A 17,253-nucleotide genomic window follows, 5' to 3' on the forward strand; every position below is an offset into this window, starting at 1 on the left:
CAAGTTCTGCATTCGTTTAGAGCTGTGTCCCACCTCTGAGAGAGGAGGTTCTTCTCTTGCTGAGTGCGTTTTAGGGTCAGGTTTGTGTCTGCAGCCTTCGTTAAGCCAGCATCTAGGACTCCTTATATTCTGCAATTAAGGAAGAGGGCTATCATACTAGGAGAGGGAAGCTTCTTATTGGTTTGGTTACATGATGGCCATGGTAAAAGAAAAGTACAATTTCTTGAAACATCTGGAAGTTTTAAAATAGGTGTTATATAATAGGCGTCAACTCCATTTTTCCAGTGTCTGAAATTAAGATGTTGACTTCCTGACAAAACAACTAGTAATGACCTGGGTTGGAAGGCAATCAATAAGCACAGTATATTTGTTTTCTTTGGCTGACTTCTGTCTGAGGAGCCTTCTGTCTGGTTTGACAAGTATTTGTAAAGAGTTGCGTCCATCTCAGCTTGAGTCCCTGCTTGGTTATTGTATGAGTTATCTAAAAGCATTCATCTCTGCAAGTACAACAAGGAGTTATTGGCAGTGCTTTGTGTTTCAAAAGTTGATACTGGTGAGACTTCTAGTAGGAAAGGTAAATGAGACTTTAAGTACACTGAACAGGTCTTGACCTTTGAAATTTAATTAATCCTTTTTTTTTCTTCTCCTCCAGATCAGCTCAAATTTTAGCAGTATTATTGCAGAAAAGCTGCGGTGCAACACCCTGCCTGACACAGGGAGACGGAAACCCCAGGTCAATCAGAAGGATAACTTTTGGCTGGTGACAGCACGTTCTCAGAGTGCCATAAACAACTGGTTCACAGATCTGGCTGGAACTAAGCCCCTCACTCATCTTGCTAAGAAGGTATGTTACAGGAGAGGCAGCCTGGCAGGGCAGAGAGTTTAATCTGTGTTTGTTTCTGGAGGTTTTCTGAAGGTTTTTACTATTTGGAGAAGTTTCTTGTCTATACATCTTGGGAAGCTTTCAGCTTGAAGAGTGGATGTAGGATTTGTAGTGCCCTGACTGTAGTCATCCACACTTAGAGAACTCGTCTCTTGTCTATTCTTTGGAGGTGTGTTCAGCTTTGCCTTCTGGCTTGTACGACATGACTGATTTATTTTAAAGTTCCTTTGTTTTTCAGAAGAGCTGCCACTGTTGCATTTGGTTTGTTGTTTAGATTAGGACATTTCTGTTGTGAAGGGTTTTTCAAGTCCTCAAAAGTCATAGTGAGAATTACTGAAAATAATCACCTAAATGACTTCCCAGACTTCTGTTTCAGTGAGGTGTTCCTGCTTTTTGGCAGAGGAGAGTATGTGTGCTAACACTTGGTCTTGGCCAGGCCTACAGTATTTTTATGCCCTGGAGTCTAGGGGTAAGTATTTTCCTTATAGCTGTGAATTCTGTAGGATATGAAAGAAGGGTCTTACTCTGGCATTTTATCAGGCCTGATAGCAAGGGAGATAACTCTCTCTCAGGGGAGGCCTACAAACAAGGTACTCGGGAATCTGGTGTGCATTGTGGAAAAACATAACTTCCAGTTGCGAAATGGTCTGAGTCACTCCTGGGGGGGAAAATAAAGTAATCAGATTTTCCCAGAATCTGATTCTTTATAAACTTAGTCCTTCTTTGCGCTGTCAGTTTCCTGAGGTCATGGTGAAGGCTTGAACCTTTCAGGGTTTTCCCCTATTTTTTTGCAATGAGCTGCATCAATTTTCATGGACATAGATGTGGAAGAGCGACTGTCAGTAGCCAAGTGGTCTGACTTTGAGGCCACTTGGAAATTGGCCTCAATTGGGAAGAATGTAGGAAACATAACAGGTCAATGAACTGTCAGTAGTTCAGGGATTTGAAGATACCTGCCAAATGGGCCTGTTTTTGTGAATTTTTTTCATTCCTCTGTGAAAACACACATACTTTTGCTCTCCAGAGTGTTGTGTGGAAATGAGCCCCACAGCTGTACCTTTTCCTTCAGTGTGTTATTGCTTCCTGGTTTATAGTCCTGCAGTCTGATGATTTCCTCCTATGTTGTTTCTTGAATTTTGAATCTTGGGCTAGTAAATTCCTTCCTACTATGGTACTCAGTTCTCTGTTTCTCACAGTCTTCTGTTAGGTATTCATGATATTCTGAGACTTCTGTAACCACTCGTTTTGTATACGAAATGAAACATCTTGTCTTCACTTTTTATGTCAGATACTTCGTTACTGACTCAGTGCTTAGTCTGTATCTTTCATAGTTCTTTATGTGCTCTCTGGAGGATAACCTCCAAGATGTTTGCAGGATTCAGGGTGTGGATTTAGAGTGATGTAATTACATTTTCTGTCTTCTTTCACTTTGTTTTGTTTCTGTTTATACTGAAATGCAGCTCTGGTACTGTTGCTTTCTGACCACGGGTGAATTTTGGCAGCAGGTTTTTTGAAGTAGAGGTGCTGTGTTGCTCTGTTCACTTTTGACATTCTCCACACCTACAGCAGGTATAGCTACTTTAGCTGCTTCAGTTCCTATTCTAAGTGCTTGGTTCAGTTCTCCCTCTCAATTCTGTTACAGGTGCCCATCTTTAGCAAGAAGGAAGAAGTCTTTGGTTATTTGGCAAAATACACTGTTCCAGTAATGAGAGCAGCGTGGCTTATCAAAATGACTTGTGCCTATTATGCTGCCATCACGGAAACGAAGGTGAAAAAGCGTCATGTCATTGATCCCTTCATTGGTAAGCACTTTGTGTGAAGCACTGGGTTTGTCCATCACAGATGTTTCCTTCTTAGCCTGCTCTTGATTAGTAAGAGGTAGCCTGGAAATCCATACAAACTTGTTTCCTGCTGATAAATCCTTGGGTTCTGACATGCGTAACTGTCTGAACAACAGGCCCACCTGTGAGAGTATACTGAAAATTAAATCTTAGTGGCCATAAATACTTTCTGGGAGCCTTACTTTTATTTCTCCCTATTAAGTTCTACTGAGCTCCTTTGCTGCCTAACCTATTTTTTTTTTACCATACAAAGACTGTAAATTTTCAATTTATTGATGACTGATTAGCTGCTTTCCAAGTGAGTGTGTGTATTTCCCAGAGAATTTTGGTATGTTGCTCCCTGTCTGTGTTTCCAATTTCATTAAGCATTACTAGATCCTACATCCTTTGCATCCTGGCCTGCTCCAGATTGTTGTGGTCTAGGAGAGTTCCCTGGCTGTGTTCTCATTTCTTTGGATTTCCACTTATGCACCATCCTGGTTCTTTCCTGCTCCTGGTTGCCACAGTGCTCACTGCTAACCTGTTTTCTCCAGAATGGACGCAGATCATCACCAAGTACCTGTCAGAGCAGCTGCAGAAAATTGCAGAGTTCTACAGACAGTTGCCAGGGCAAGGCTGTGGTTCACCATCAGGACCAATGCCCCAAGAGGTGGAACAGGCTTTGAAGCAGTGGGACTACAATGAGAAACTGGCTATGTTCATGTTCCAGGTGAGGGACTGGCAGAGACTGCTGGGTGGGTGCATAGCAGAGGAGGGTGAGAGGAGTGGATGCCAAAGGATTTATTTCTGCAAAATACCATCTTTCTGTGAATAGACCACTAGAACTATACGCAGTTTTGAACTCAGTAATAGGACAGGGGTAGCACAGAACTGTGAAAACTTCCAGAGTTATTTCCACTGTTGGAAAGCAAGCTGCTGCTGCTGCTCTGCCTTATCTAAGTGGAGGTTACTTCAACTTCTGTCCATTTGGTCTGCTTTTATCTGTGTGCAGGATGGCATGCTGGACCGGCATGAATTCCTGACATGGGTCCTCGAGTGCTTTGAGAAGATACGGTCAGGAGAAGATGAATTTCTGAAAATGCTCCTTCCTTTGCTGCTGCGGGTGAGAAGAAAGGCACTCCGCTTGCTTTAGGAGAGTGCTTTGGCTGTCCCCTTCCTATTGCCTAAGTGATTAATGAGTTATTTTGTACCAGTAACCCTAAGGAGTGTCCCTCTGAGCATCCTTCTTAGCTCTTGCAAGGATGTCCTTCTAGTCCTGCTCTCTTCTGGTTTTTATTCTCCTTTACCCTTTTTTCCTGCACTGGACTTGGTAATCCTTGCCCGTGTCACAGCTGTGATCGTTCTACTGATTGTGCACCAGTACCTGGAAACTGCTTTTTTCTTTCTTTCTGTTACAACAGATTCTAGGCACACCTTTGAAGCTCTGGGAAGGCTGGGTGTGGGTACATTTTTATATGTGAAGTCATTGCCAGAGAGCATTTCAAGGGTTCTTCTGATGCTTAGTAGCCAGGGGGTGATCCATGATGCTAAGGAGCTCTCTGTAAAAAGGGACTGCCTCTTCAAGGCAGTGTCACACACTGTAGTACTTTGAGAAGGTCGGGGTTTTTTTCTTGTGTTTCTTGTGACAAGGATGTTTTCCCCTCCTTCCATCTTCCCTGCAGTACTCTGGAGAGTTTGTGCAGTCTGCATACCTGTCCAGACGTCTGGCCTACTTCTGCACCCGCAGGCTTGCTATGCAGCTGGATGGTGCTGGTGGGCACCCACCACACATCCTATCTGCCCAGGCAGGGAATGCTCTTCCTTCAACTCCCACCCCTCAGCCAGCTGCAGGGAATCCTCCTCCCAGCCCTTTCAGCGACTTGTTACTGTGCCCCCAGCACCGGCCAGTGGTGTATGGGCTCAGCTGCATCCTTCAGGTAGGTTTAAGTGATGGTGATTCTGGGGTCAACAGGGACAATTTACACTGTGTGCCATCACCAAAAAATCGTTACAGTCTGAGTCAGCAGCTTCCTAAGTATCAAACCATCCTTGCTGATGTGTTACAGAGCTTGTGTCAGACATCAGTGCTGTTGCAGTGCCCTTGACTGACTTGCATAAGAAAAATGGGCTGGAATAGAGCATTTTGCTCTACTCACAGGTGCCTCACATGGCTGGGAAAGCTTTACCAAAGAAGGGATGGGAAAGAAAGGGTTACTTCCCATTGTGTATGTCCATAGCAGGTTGTCATCCAGGAAAGGAAATTATGCCAGAGATGAAAGTGCTTTGTAATTTTGGCCACTCTTAAAAACAAACATTCCCGCATCAGGAAAAAAGTTCCCACAGAAAAAGAAAGAAAAAAACCCCCACAACTGAACAGCACACACAAGAAACAGCCCCTCCCACTTTATGGAAGAATTTAGTGGTTTAGGAATGGCAGCAGGCTTTGAAAACTACTCTAAACTCATATTCTTTTTAGGTGGGATTGATTAAACCTTACATTGCAGTAAAAGGGCAAGTTTGCCAAAGCCTTATTGATAGATGTTATGTTTGAAGAACAGGTGCTGTTGTGACACTGGGATTCAGTCCTTACTGTCCTTGTGTCAGGAAAAGATAGGCAAGTTCTGTTCAGTGTGTGCATTCGTTCATGATTGTGTTTTTCTCCTTCAAGAGGAGAGTGACTAGTTCAGGCGGGTCCATGCAGAAGGAGTGGAGATAGTTCCTTCCAGGGAAGAAAAGACTTGTTAAAGCAGAGAAGGTTCCAGACAGGAAGGTTCCATCCAGTGCAGGATGGAGCAGGAGTTGGAGAGGAAGAGAGCACAAAGCTTGGGTACCTGCTGCTCAAGAGAGAAACTTGAGATGAAGGAGCCCTGACAGGATCAAGAAGCAGCCAGCCAGCTCTCAGGGAAAAAGAGAAAGAGATAAAGAAAATTCCTGTAGTATAGTTGGCTAGAAGTAAGGACCTTCTGAAAGGGTTAGAGAGCAATGTAGGGTTATAAATAACCCCTTTGCATTCTTACTAAGTCTTTGGCTTTGTTTGCTTTCTGTTGAAGTTTGAAGGGTTTTTATTTCTATTTTCTATGTGATAAAACATGTCTTTAATGTAAAAATTGTGTTTTGGAGCTTACTCTAGAGAAAACAGATGAGCATATACACCTCAGAGGTTTGGCTGATTTGGAGTTCGAGCACAACCTGCTTAAAAAGTTAACGTTGGTTAATGATGGTCTGATCTTTAGTATGTCTCAGTGGAAACAGCTGCATTTCTAAGAGTGCACATAATTAACCTTTGTTGAAATGTTCTCAAGATAAGCACATTCCTTAGTTTGAGTGTCTAAAGCAGCTTTGTGAGCCAGAAGGTATAGGGGAATATTATAGGAATTGTTCAGTGATGTTTTGTCTGTGTTTATGTGAGTGTACAAGATCATAAAAGAATGAGAATGCATATAGCATGGTATTGTTACTATAATAATCACACTTGTGGTTGTCAAACAGTATGGTATAATTAGTTTGGGTCTGTTACCTGCTATTTCTTCTCAGACTTTACTCTTGATGAGAGTTGTAAGTCAATAATGTAACCACTGGTTCTGGACCATGAGGGCTGGATTGTGCATTGGAGCATTGGACCATGATCCAAAGGGTCTTTCAGAGCTTAGAACAAAGAAAACCCCATCCAAATAGTAAATATGTTGTATACAGGATAATGAATGCTTGGACAATAGGATGAAGTAGTGGTTAGTTCTGTAGAAAGTCATGTAACTTAATGTTTTGGCCTTAATTTGCTCAGTGATACCGACTTTTCTATCTGTTGCAGAGTATAATTTTGTGTTGCCCGAGTGCCCTTGTGTGGCATTATTCCTTGACTGATAGCAGGATAAAGACTGGCTCTCCATTGGACCACCTGCCTATAGCCCCATCCAACTTGCCCATGCCAGGGGGGAATTCAGCCTTTACACAGCAGGTAAGCAGCCTTCAGAAAAGGGAGCTCTTGTGGTTTGGGATTACAGCTGTTAGCTCTTTCAGAATTTTCTTTTCATGTTGTGTGATAAGCAGATCTGGAGGTGCTGTCTCACTCCCAAGGAATTAAGTGCTCTCATTCTGCTGTAAGCCAGACAGTCATGTCCTTGGAAGATGGGCAAAGTCTAACCTTAAGTAGAATTGCTGTCAATGTCTCTGTTTTCTAATAATTTTGTTCACAGGACTTCTAAGGCATCCTTTTGTATGTTTACACAAGTCTATTGTTTCTAGGTTCGGGCAAAGCTGCGTGAAATTGAGCAGCAGATTAAGGAACGTGGCCAGGCTGTGGAGGTTCGCTGGTCATTTGACAAGTGCCAAGAAACCACAGCAGGTAACTTGCTGTAGGCTAAAGTTTCTCTCCCCCTGATCCATGTGCTACTCTGATAAAATCCCTGTCTGGCTATTCTTTTTCATTTTTTCCTATTTACTACTGTTCATATTTACTGTCAGCAGTAAGACATGGCTCTTTTTCTTTCCAGTGCAAAATCTTATAAGGATCCATTTCTCCAGTTATAGAGGGAGTTTCTGTTACTGGAAGCTGGAAATATGTACCAGGGAACTATACTCTTGTCTATGTGCCATGCTCTGATGCTTTCCCCTAAGATCTGCTGTTTGCCACAGTGAAAGTCAGGATATTAAGATGGGTGGACCCTTGCCTGACTGGTACAGATTTCCTTGGGCAATGAGCCCAAGCAATGAGCTCACAGAAACTTCTCATAGAATCATAGATAGTTTGGGTTGGAAGGGACCTTAAAAATGAAGTAGTCTCAATTTCGCTGCTATAGGCAGGGACACCTTCCCCTAGATCTGGTTGCTGAGGGCCTATCCAGCCTGGCCTTGAACACTTCCAGGAATGGAGCATCCACAATTTCTCTGGGCAACCTGTCCCACTGCTTCACCATGCTCAGAGGGGAGAATTTCTTCCTAACATCCAGTCTCAGTCTATCCTCTTTCAATATTAAGCCATTCCCCTTTATCCTGCCCTTGTAAAAAGTTTCTCTCAAGCTTTCTTGTAAGCCCCCTTTAGTGTGAAAGGCAACAGTTAGGTCATCACCTTAGAGCCTTTTCTTCAGGCTGAGCAATCCCAACTCTTCCAGCCTTTCCTCCTAGGAGAGGCATTGCATCCCTCTAATCCACTTGATGGCCTCCTCTGGACTCACTCCAACAGGTCCATGTCCTTCCTGTGCTGGGGACCCCAGAGCTGGAGGCAGCACTGCAGGTGGGGTCTCTCCAGGGTGGAGCAGAGGGGCAGAATCCCCTCCCTCCCCTGCTGCCCACAGGGCTTTTGCTGCAGCCCAGGACACACTTGGCTTTCTGGGCTGTGAGTGCACATGGCTGGCTCATGTCCAGCCTCTCCTCCACCAGCACCCCCAAATCCTTCTCTGCAGGGCTGCTCTCCAGCTGTTCATCCCCCATCCTGGATTGGTACTGGGGTTGCCCTGCCCCGGGTGCAGCAGCTTGTACTTGGCCTTGTTGAACCTTGTGGGATTCCCATGGGCCACTGCTCAAGCTTGTCCAGGTCCCTCTGGATGTCATCCATCCTTCAGGAGTATCAACCAAACCACTCAGCTTGGTGTCATCTACAGACTTGCTGAGGGTGCACTTGATCTTTGTCTATGTCACCACTCATCACTGATGTCCTTTGGGACTCTGAGCCTTTGACCACTACCCTCTGGTTGTGACTGTCCAACCAGTTTCTCATACACTGAACAGTCCAGTGTGCCTGGTGCTGTGTAGGCCCTCCCATTGCCAGAAAACCTCAATATTTTTGCAGTGACACCAGCCATGGAGCCATGTGTTAACAGACTGGGCCCATCTGTTTCTTCCAATGTCATTGCCTGTAACTGGAAGGATAGAAGAGAAAGTAGCCTGTGTTCCAGAATCCCTTGCTAATGGTCGGTCCCAAGGTCCAGAAGTCCCTTTTGATTATCTTTGGACTACACTTGCAACTTCATCTCCTCCTGTGTGGGAGACCAGGAACTGGTACAGTCTGAGGGCTGTACCAGGCTAGGAAGTTTCATGATTTCAATGTCCATAACTTGGGCCCCAGAAATGCATCAGACTTTACCCTTAGAGAAGGGTGCATCTGGCGTTTGGATAAAGGGCCCAAACGCTCTGTTCCTCTTAGAAGAGAATCACCTACAGCTACAACCCATCTTTTTTTTCCTTGTGGAACTGGTCTTGATATGAGGTGTAGGCCTTTCTAACCTTGGCTGACCTTGAGAACACATCTAGTGTTGCTCTAGAGTCTGTTGTACCAGGTGCCAAATACACATTTCTCTTCTCTGTTCTCTTCTAGGTTTCACTATTGGCCGTGTCTTGCATACCTTAGAAGTTCTGGACAGTCACAGCTTTGAAAGATCTGACTTCAGCAACTCTTTGGATTCCTTGTATAACAGGATATTTGGGCTGGGTCCGACCAAAGACAGTCATGAGGTGCTCTGGGACTTTGCTGCTGGGCCCTGGTCTTGGATGTGGCTGTGTTCTTGTTTATATCCCACTTGTTACTGTCCTGTGTCTGCAGAGACATGTCTCTTTGGCCAAGAGACATGATCTCCATTGAAAAGGATTTCATGCAGCCCTGTTAGGGAAATACTAAAATGAGAAGGGGGATTCTGTGCTCTAGAAAGTCCAACAAATACGTGTAAGCTTGAGAGAATTCACCGATGAAAGATATCAGTCTGCATACCAGATTGGTGCTAAGGACTTGTTGTGTCAGTACTAGCCTGGTCATATTTTGGGCTGGCTGCTTATTCTTGGGAGCTCACAGTTCAGGTTCCTCTTAGCCTGGGAGGTGATGTATTATTTATGATGTGTAGGGCCACAGTGCATCCACTGCTGCATTGGTTCCTGGCAGTGAGCTGCAGGACTGGCTGTTTGTATACTACGTATGAGGGTGTCGAGAAGTTGTGTTGTACTTAGTGCTGTGATTAGCACTCTATAGATGTGCTGCTGGAAGAGAGATGATTTTCTGGAGCAGAGTCAGTCTGGAGATTTGTCAGGGGCTGTGGAACTCATGTTGCAAAATGGAGTCAAAGCAGGAGGGCTCTAGCTTGACATCTGTCCTCCCTGTTAGGAGGAGGGGAACGTAGTAGTCTTCAGGCTCTGTTCCATGGGGAGCAGACCCACTGTTATATCTGCTTCCCTTTTCTGCTTGGCTCAGGTTCTCACTGCAGTGCTTGTATCCCCCCAGATCTCCCCAGATGATGATGCAGTGGTGGCCTTGCTGTGTGAATGGGCTGTCAGCTACAAACGGTCTGGGCGCCACAGGGCCATGGTCGTGGCCAAACTCCTGGAAAAGCGTCAAGCAGAGATCGAGGCTGAGGTAGGTCCTTATTCCTGGAAGGCTGGGAGCACTAAAGGAGAGCAGAGGTTACCTAATTCAGATTACACCGACAGGCAAAGGCTGATGAGCACAGTGCCTCTTGTCACTGGTGCTGCTAATTATGGCATTTGCTCCATCTGACCCAATGTAGGTCATAAATGAGCCTGTGGGATGGTGCCTATCCCATTTCTTGGATACATTTGAGGACAGCTGATTGCAGTGCGGAAGCGCTTACATACTTGGAGACTGTGAAGTAGCTTACAGAAACCTGTGTGGTGGCTTGTTTATAAGAGCAAGATAAAAAAAGAAGTCTTCAAGAGAATTTTTCTGAGATTTATGGATAGGAAGTTTCTCCTCTGTGTCAGCAGTTGGTACTTTTTCTGTTTCTGCAGAGGTGTGGGGATTCTGAAGTCGTGGATGAGAAGGGCTCCATCTCCTCAGGCTCTCTCTCAGCAGCCAGCGCTCCTGTCTTTCAGGATGTCCTTATGCAATTCCTTGACACTCAAGCTCCTATGCTAAGTATGTAAATAAGAACTTGTGGTCTCCCAGTTTTTAGATTTCCCTCTCTTGCAAACTTGCAGTTCTCTTGTGTGTAGATACTGGTCTAAATTCTCTGTCTGGCTTCATTGCAATTCAGAGCTTACCTTGGAGAGGAAGGAAAAGCAGCTTGTAGGGCCAGATGACAGATTATGCAGAGGCACTTCTGTTAACAGAGCATTGACCAAGGATAGATGAGTTTAGCTTAATCAGGAATTGCTTCAGGCTGAGAACTAGAGGGAGGTTTTTAACTGGTTACAGAGTCTCAGTGGAAGTTCTGCAAACAGATTAAGGGTGATAGGGTAACAGGTCTGAATGATGCAGGCAGCTGTTTGTACACCCAGGAATAGCACTTCCAGGCTAAAGTCCAGTGCCTCTGGGCTGTGACACTGGAGAGCTTTTGACTTAATTGCTAATTTTTGAAACTGGACTTTCTGCGTTTAGTCCCTCCTGTAATCTCAGAACTGTGTGTCAGTCACTGTGTTGACATGTCAAGAAATGCGTTCTCTTGCCCTAGGTTAGGTGGCTGGTGTTGCTTACAGTGGTGCAGAACTACTCTGATAGCCCTGACTGTCTGTGTTGTCCTTTCAGCTGATCCAGGGAAGGAAAATGAGAAGGTGGAGTTCTTTAATCTGGTGCTGCTGTTCTGTGAGCTAATCCGACATGATGTCTTCTCCCACAACATCTACATGTGCACGCTCATCTCCCGGGGTGATCTTGCCATGGATTCTCATGGGCCTCGCCCTCCCTCACCCTTTGATGACCCTGCTGAGGAACATGACAGGAAGGAGACAGAGGGAAGCAGTGGCATCAAGCTGGAGGTGAGAGCATGAGCACCATGGCCCTCCTGTACATCTCTGTGTTGTGCTTGCCTGTTTTTACTAGCTTTGCAGCCTCCTTGCTATTACCTGCTGGAGGATGTACCCCGGTTTCCTGCTCTTCCTTCCCCCAACCTTTCCTTAGCATTTCAATTTAAGGTTGTGTTCTAAGTGACTGGAAAGGACCTGCAGATTGCAGAAGGGTAGATAGGAAAATCTTGCATGGCTTGAAACAGCAGCATATAATGAGGTGCTGTGTGAGGCCTGTCCGTGATATTTGAGGTGTATCAGGCTCCAGCTTGCCAGGTACTATGGGTGTGGTGCCATATTGCTGTCGCTGTCCAACATGGACATCAATGCTCTAGTCAACAAACATTTTCTTGTTCCCTGATGCATCACTGAGATGTAAAGCTGCTCTGTCTGTTCCCAGGACACAGGTCTTTCAGAGCCCATGGACATTGACCACAACCCCAGCATGCTCTTTGATGACATGGAAAAGACAGACTTTTCGGTACGTTCCAGCATCTCCTACCTGTTACTCAGTAAGTAGGGTCAGGGTGTTGTAGGGAGCCCAGGAGCAGCATGTGCCTTGCTTTTGTGTATCTGCTGGAAGTGGCTGGATTGTAAGGCAGTTGCCACTGTAAAAGGCCTATTTATGTAGGTTGGTGTTCATTCAGAGTAGAGTGAGTCCCAGTCATTCCTGGGACCTCTTGTGCTCTGGCTACTGCCAGCCCAGTGTTTGGGCAGGGTAGGAAGTGGGCTGCTTGGAAGTGGATGGGAAATGAATGACCATGATGGCACCAGATTGGGAGTGACCAGTTGGAGAGGTTTTCTTGGTCCTGGGAGAAGACACTAGTCTGCTTTCATCCTACTGTGTGGCCTTCAGTACTTCTTCAGGTTTACAGTTCTTCATATCTGTGGCCATAGCTCATGGTAGCAGAACACTTTGAAGCACTTAGTAGTAAAATTAATTTGTGGTGCTTGAAAAATGCCTGAGTACCTACATCTATCCAGCCATTTCTGACCTTTCAAGGTACATGTCAGGCAAGTGTGATGCACAGCTATATGTTTTCCCAGGATCCTCGCTCCTTCTGTGGAAGGGGTTGTTTCCAAAAATCTAAGCCATGAATTTATTACTCCTATTGTGTTATTTCCTTTTGTGTTTAACTTAATATACAACATGGACCAGAAGCAAAAGTAGGAATAGTCTCCTAGCCCATTACCTTGATTATTGCCTTAAGAACTGGCTGTTTTTCCAACCCTTCCTGTTCCTGCTCCTTTTTAAGCCTGAGCAGATGTACATTCCTTCAGCAATCTTTACTGTTGCATGACCATGTTCCCTAACTACGTTTTCTTGTTCTTATGTCTCCCCAGATGTTTTCTCCACCAATGCATTGTGAATCTAAAGCCAGCCCTTCCCCTGAAAAGCCAGATCCTGAAAAGGAAGCAAAGACGCTGCTGAAGGATAAGTCTGTGGAAGGAATGCTAGCATCCCTGTATGACCAGCCTCGGCACATCCAGTATGCAACACACTTCCCTATTCCTCAGGTACGAGACTTGCTCCTAACTGCTCCCCTGTTGCTTGCCTTGTGCACTGGTCATGAGGCTGCTGTCTCTCCCTGCTGTGGCTGAGTAAGGAGCAGTCCTGCTTTTCTGAATGGCTCCTTGCTTACTCCCAGCAAAGCTTCTGAGATGAAGGTTTTATTTTTCTTTCAGAGATCCAGATGTGAAGCAAGATTAAAGCATTCAGCCTTGTAGTTGCTAATGCAGTTGTCTCTTTTGGTTCCCCAGGAGGAGTCATGCAGTCATGAGTGTAACCAAAGGCTGGTAGTTCTTTTTGGGGTTGGAAAACAACGGGATGATGCTCGGCATACAATCAAGAAAATAACTAAAGACATTCTAAAAGTCTTAAACAGAAAGAGCACTGCAGAGACAGGTTAGTAGAGCTTGAGACACTCCTTTCTGAAGTTAGAGTATCTTTCCAGTTGGCTGACTCCCTTGTCTGGAGTCTCACAGTGAAAGGATTTTACACAATCTACAGTGTCTGGTAAGAGGTACTAGAGAATGAGTCTGGAGTGCTGCTCTGTTTTCAAACAAACCAGCAAGTAAGACAGTTGGTTTCCTGCTGGCAATGTCTGTTTAATTAACTTGTCTTCAGAAGAGAATTGAGTCATACAAGGCTGAGAGTGAGACCCTGGCCAAAACTTTGGCTTTTCAGATTTTATTTTATTTATTCTTGCATTTAGATCCTTGCACAAGAAGCAGAAAATACTTTGCCAATGCATGTTTGACAAAGACTTCGCTGAATATACACTGTTACACTTCAGGCACGTGCTAAATGCATAGGATAGGAAATTTGGATAGCAGGGTCAAAATCAGCAGAAAGCCTCTGATGTCCCACAGCTGAGAATCTGGCTACAATTTTTCTTTCTTTGTCTGATGCCTGAAAGGCAGCTTAAAATGTGGTAGAAAGATGATGCTTTAAGAGGTGGAGTACTCTGACAAAGAAACTTCTGTGGCTGAGCATCTCCAGTCCAGAATGCCTGTTCTCATCAGGGAATAGGTATATCTCTAAATCAAAACAGAAGGATATTCCAAGTAGTACTTTCATTTGGGATAAACTAGATGTCAGCCCTGCTGTCATTCTTAGGTTAGGAATTCCTTAATGTTTGGGGTTTTTTTTCAATTCAAGATAGTCCTTATCAACTTAAGGTCTAGGACTCAGGCCTTTTGCCTATGCTTCATGACAGGGGCTGATCTTGCTGGGGAACTGTCAGAAGCTGATGGCTGACGTTTAATCAAGCCTAATACTGTTTTCTGATATTTTCAACTTTGGTAGGTGGGGAGGAAGGCCAGAAGAGGAAAAAAAGCAAGCCAGAAGCCTTCCCAACAGCTGAAGATATCTTTGCAAAGTTCCAGCACCTTTCTCACTTTGATCAGCACCAAGTCACATCTCAGGTATGAAAATTTCAAAACTGCTGTCCTTCTTGGGCCCTGACTGTATCCCTTTGTGTTACTGAGAGCAGCTTCCTGGACAGAAAAAAGGAGGTGAGCCTGCTGAGGGACTTCTGAAAGGGGAGATAGACTGTGTGTTATCTTGCACTTGCAGGTATCTCGTAATGTCTTGGAACAGATCACCAGCTTTGCTTTGGGAATGTCATACCACCTGCCTCTGGTACAGCACGTGCAGTTCATATTTGACTTGATGGAGTATTCACTCAATATCAGTGGTCTTATCGACTTCGCCATCCAGGTAAGGGCAGTGTGCTCTGGTGCTTCCTGGGGAGGGATTTGTCCACCTGAGAGGCAGCAGATCTGTGCTGTGATAGTTGGCCTGCTCTGGTCATCACTGGTGACCCTCTGACCTGTGTCATGAAGGTGGTCAGATTATATGGTCATTGTGGTGCTTCTGGGCTGCAGCTGTTAGGAATAGGTTGTGTGTGGCAGATAGTCTTGCATGTTCTGTTCTCAGGATTATTCTTCCAAAGGATTTGGGCTTGTCTCCAAAGGACTTGCATTGCATATCTGTCCCTGGTTGCAGCAGGGCCTTGTTCTAAATGAGAAGGGGGTTGTCTGTCCCTGGCACCTTGCCTAACTTGCTCCCCTGGAAAGATCCTTGGCACATGGCAGCTCAAGCTGCCTTCTGGATCCTGCTAAAATCCTGTTGCTGTTTCTTCAGCCTGTACCAGGTGTCTCTGGAAGCCTAGCCTGGAAAGGATATCAGAGTGAGATTTATGCAGGATAGAACTACCAAACAAGCTGCTTGATACTGCCTGTCCCAGTCACCCTCTGATACCAAGCCCTGACAGCCCCTTGTACTGCCTGAGACATTGTGCCAACTGTTCTGGGGTACATCCCTAAGTAGAAAGTGCCTGGCAGTGCCTTTCCTGGCAGGTCCTATAGGCTGTGGGTTTGGTGTGCCTCCTCCCTTTCTGACCATACCTTACCCCTGTGGCTGTTGAAGGGTTTTTCTGTCATTGGGTGCAGTTGCTGAATGAACTGAGCGTGGTGGAGGCAGAACTGCTGTTGAAATCCTCCGACCTTGTTGGCAGCTATACCACCAGCTTGTGCCTGTGCATCGTGGCTGTGCTGCGGCACTACCACTCCTGCCTTATCCTGAACCAGGACCAGATGGCTCAGGTCTTCGAAGGGTAAGGGCATCTCCCTCTCACAGGGTGTAAGGAAGCAGTGTGTGTTCTGGGGGTTCATAAGGGGCAGGGACATCTATATCCTACCCAAAAGGCAGCTACTCAGGGTTCAGCTCACTTCTTTTGTCTCTCTGCAGTCTGTGTGGGGTGGTGAAACATGGCATGAACCGCTCGGATGGCTCCTCAGCAGAGCGCTGTATCCTGGCCTATCTCTACGACCTGTATACCTCCTGCAGTCACCTCAAAAGTAAATTTGGGGAGCTATTTAGGTGAGTCTGATGCAGCTGAGATGCAATGGGTACTGCTCACTGTAGCGCCTTGACTTAAACTTTGCTTTTGATCTTGTTTGATGGGATTGCTCAAGAGCCTCTCAGTGATTCAGTGGATAATCTTGACTCTTAAATTATCATCTTTTGGTAAATTACCTCAGTAGTCCTCTGTACCTCCACAGGTCGGTACCTACCCCACTCCTGGAGGATAGATGTAGATAGTTTTGTTCCTGCTAAACTGATGACTGAGCAGTTCATCTTAAAGGTGGTTCTCTGCTCCCTAATACTCCTTGAGCTGTTTCTGAACCTGCTCTGCTTGGTTCTGGGTTTGTTCCTGTGCTACTTTGCACTCCTTTTTCTGCTCCTGTTGGCTGTTTGGGTTCTGCTGTGCTGATGTTGCCCCCAGGTTCTGTCCCATGGGATTAGTTTATGCTGCGACCTTCTTATCTTGGGAACTGTCCCTCCACTAGCTTCCATAGCCACCCAGAGATGGAGTCCACATATTTCCCAGGCTTTGTGCTTACCTGATCCTGTGAAGGGGTAATTCTCCTGACAGCCCTGTTTTGCAGTACAATGCTTCACTTTGTCTTCTCTCTCAGCCCCTGCTCCCTATTAGTGTTTCCAGTGCAGGTGTGTTGTGGGACCATCTGAGCCTTGGTGTTACCCCCTAGTGAGGGGCTGTGAGAATGGCTTTTGTCTTGATATCAGCTGGCCAAACTCCCAGCTACAGAGAGCATTGGAAGTCTCTCTCTGGACTGAATTGAGAGCAGGAGGGATTGCTGTTGTCATAGTTTGTCATAGTGGAGTTCTTTGAAGGAGTTGTCATACATACAGAAATGAGAAACCTGATACTAGTCTAACTGAATTCCCAAAAGCTGCTCAGCAAAACTTTAAAGTAAGTGGCCGCAGATAAAAGGGAATAATCCCTAGCAGGCAAACAGTAAGTTAGAGATTGAAACAAGGAGTTCCAAAGCACTCTGCTAATTCTTGTGCTATTTTATGCCTTAGAAGTGTGAGTGGTGATATCAAAACTTTTCATATAGCTGTTACTTAGCATATAATAGAAGTTGGCTGCAGGTTTTTGTAGTAATTGGTCACCATTGATGGTGACCAGGTGATAAACAGACAGATGAAATTCAGTGTTGTTAAACATAGAAAAATGCACATAGGATTGTCTTTGTTCCTTTCTAAATTCTGTGTGGTGGTGGATATATTCTACTGGTTGAATAAAGGATCTTTGAACTGTAACAGATACATAATTGAAAATGTCATTATAGGGTACAGTAGCAGTCAGAAAGCAAATTAAATATTAAATATTGTTTGGAAACTAATGGAGAACAGAACAAACAGCATCATTAGACCCCTGTTTATGTCATGGTACAACTGTGCCTTGTGGTTTGGGGCAGCAAACTCCAAAAAGCATGTAGTGGATTTAGGCCCAA

The 17,253-nt window shown here is 45.2% G+C and overlaps 1 protein-coding gene across 5 annotated transcripts in view; it reads left to right on the forward strand.

Annotated features, from left to right (window-relative positions):
- The window catches only part of MED12 (mediator complex subunit 12), a 36,225-nt gene that overhangs the window by 752 nt on the left and 18,220 nt on the right, over nt 1–17,253 (forward strand). For all 5 annotated transcript variants that reach the window (XM_032123532.1, XM_032123533.1, XM_032123534.1 and 2 more), the window contains exons 3-20: nt 653–844; nt 2,526–2,685; nt 3,258–3,433; nt 3,716–3,826; nt 4,386–4,640; nt 6,512–6,658; nt 6,946–7,045; nt 9,014–9,150; nt 9,908–10,039; nt 10,432–10,558; nt 11,168–11,397; nt 11,825–11,905; nt 12,769–12,942; nt 13,186–13,330; nt 14,234–14,352; nt 14,504–14,647; nt 15,382–15,545; nt 15,680–15,811. In XM_032123532.1, coding sequence (XP_031979423.1) covers nt 653–844; nt 2,526–2,685; nt 3,258–3,433; nt 3,716–3,826; nt 4,386–4,640; nt 6,512–6,658; nt 6,946–7,045; nt 9,014–9,150; nt 9,908–10,039; nt 10,432–10,558; nt 11,168–11,397; nt 11,825–11,905; nt 12,769–12,942; nt 13,186–13,330; nt 14,234–14,352; nt 14,504–14,647; nt 15,382–15,545; nt 15,680–15,811 — 2,726 coding nt within the window. The remainder of the gene's footprint in view (nt 1–652; nt 845–2,525; nt 2,686–3,257; nt 3,434–3,715; nt 3,827–4,385; nt 4,641–6,511; nt 6,659–6,945; nt 7,046–9,013; nt 9,151–9,907; nt 10,040–10,431; nt 10,559–11,167; nt 11,398–11,824; nt 11,906–12,768; nt 12,943–13,185; nt 13,331–14,233; nt 14,353–14,503; nt 14,648–15,381; nt 15,546–15,679; nt 15,812–17,253) is intronic.

The sequence above is a fragment of the Corvus moneduloides genome, chromosome 14, assembly GCF_009650955.1.
Source record: "Corvus moneduloides isolate bCorMon1 chromosome 14, bCorMon1.pri, whole genome shotgun sequence".
Classification (NCBI taxonomy): domain Eukaryota; kingdom Metazoa; phylum Chordata; class Aves; order Passeriformes; family Corvidae; genus Corvus; species Corvus moneduloides.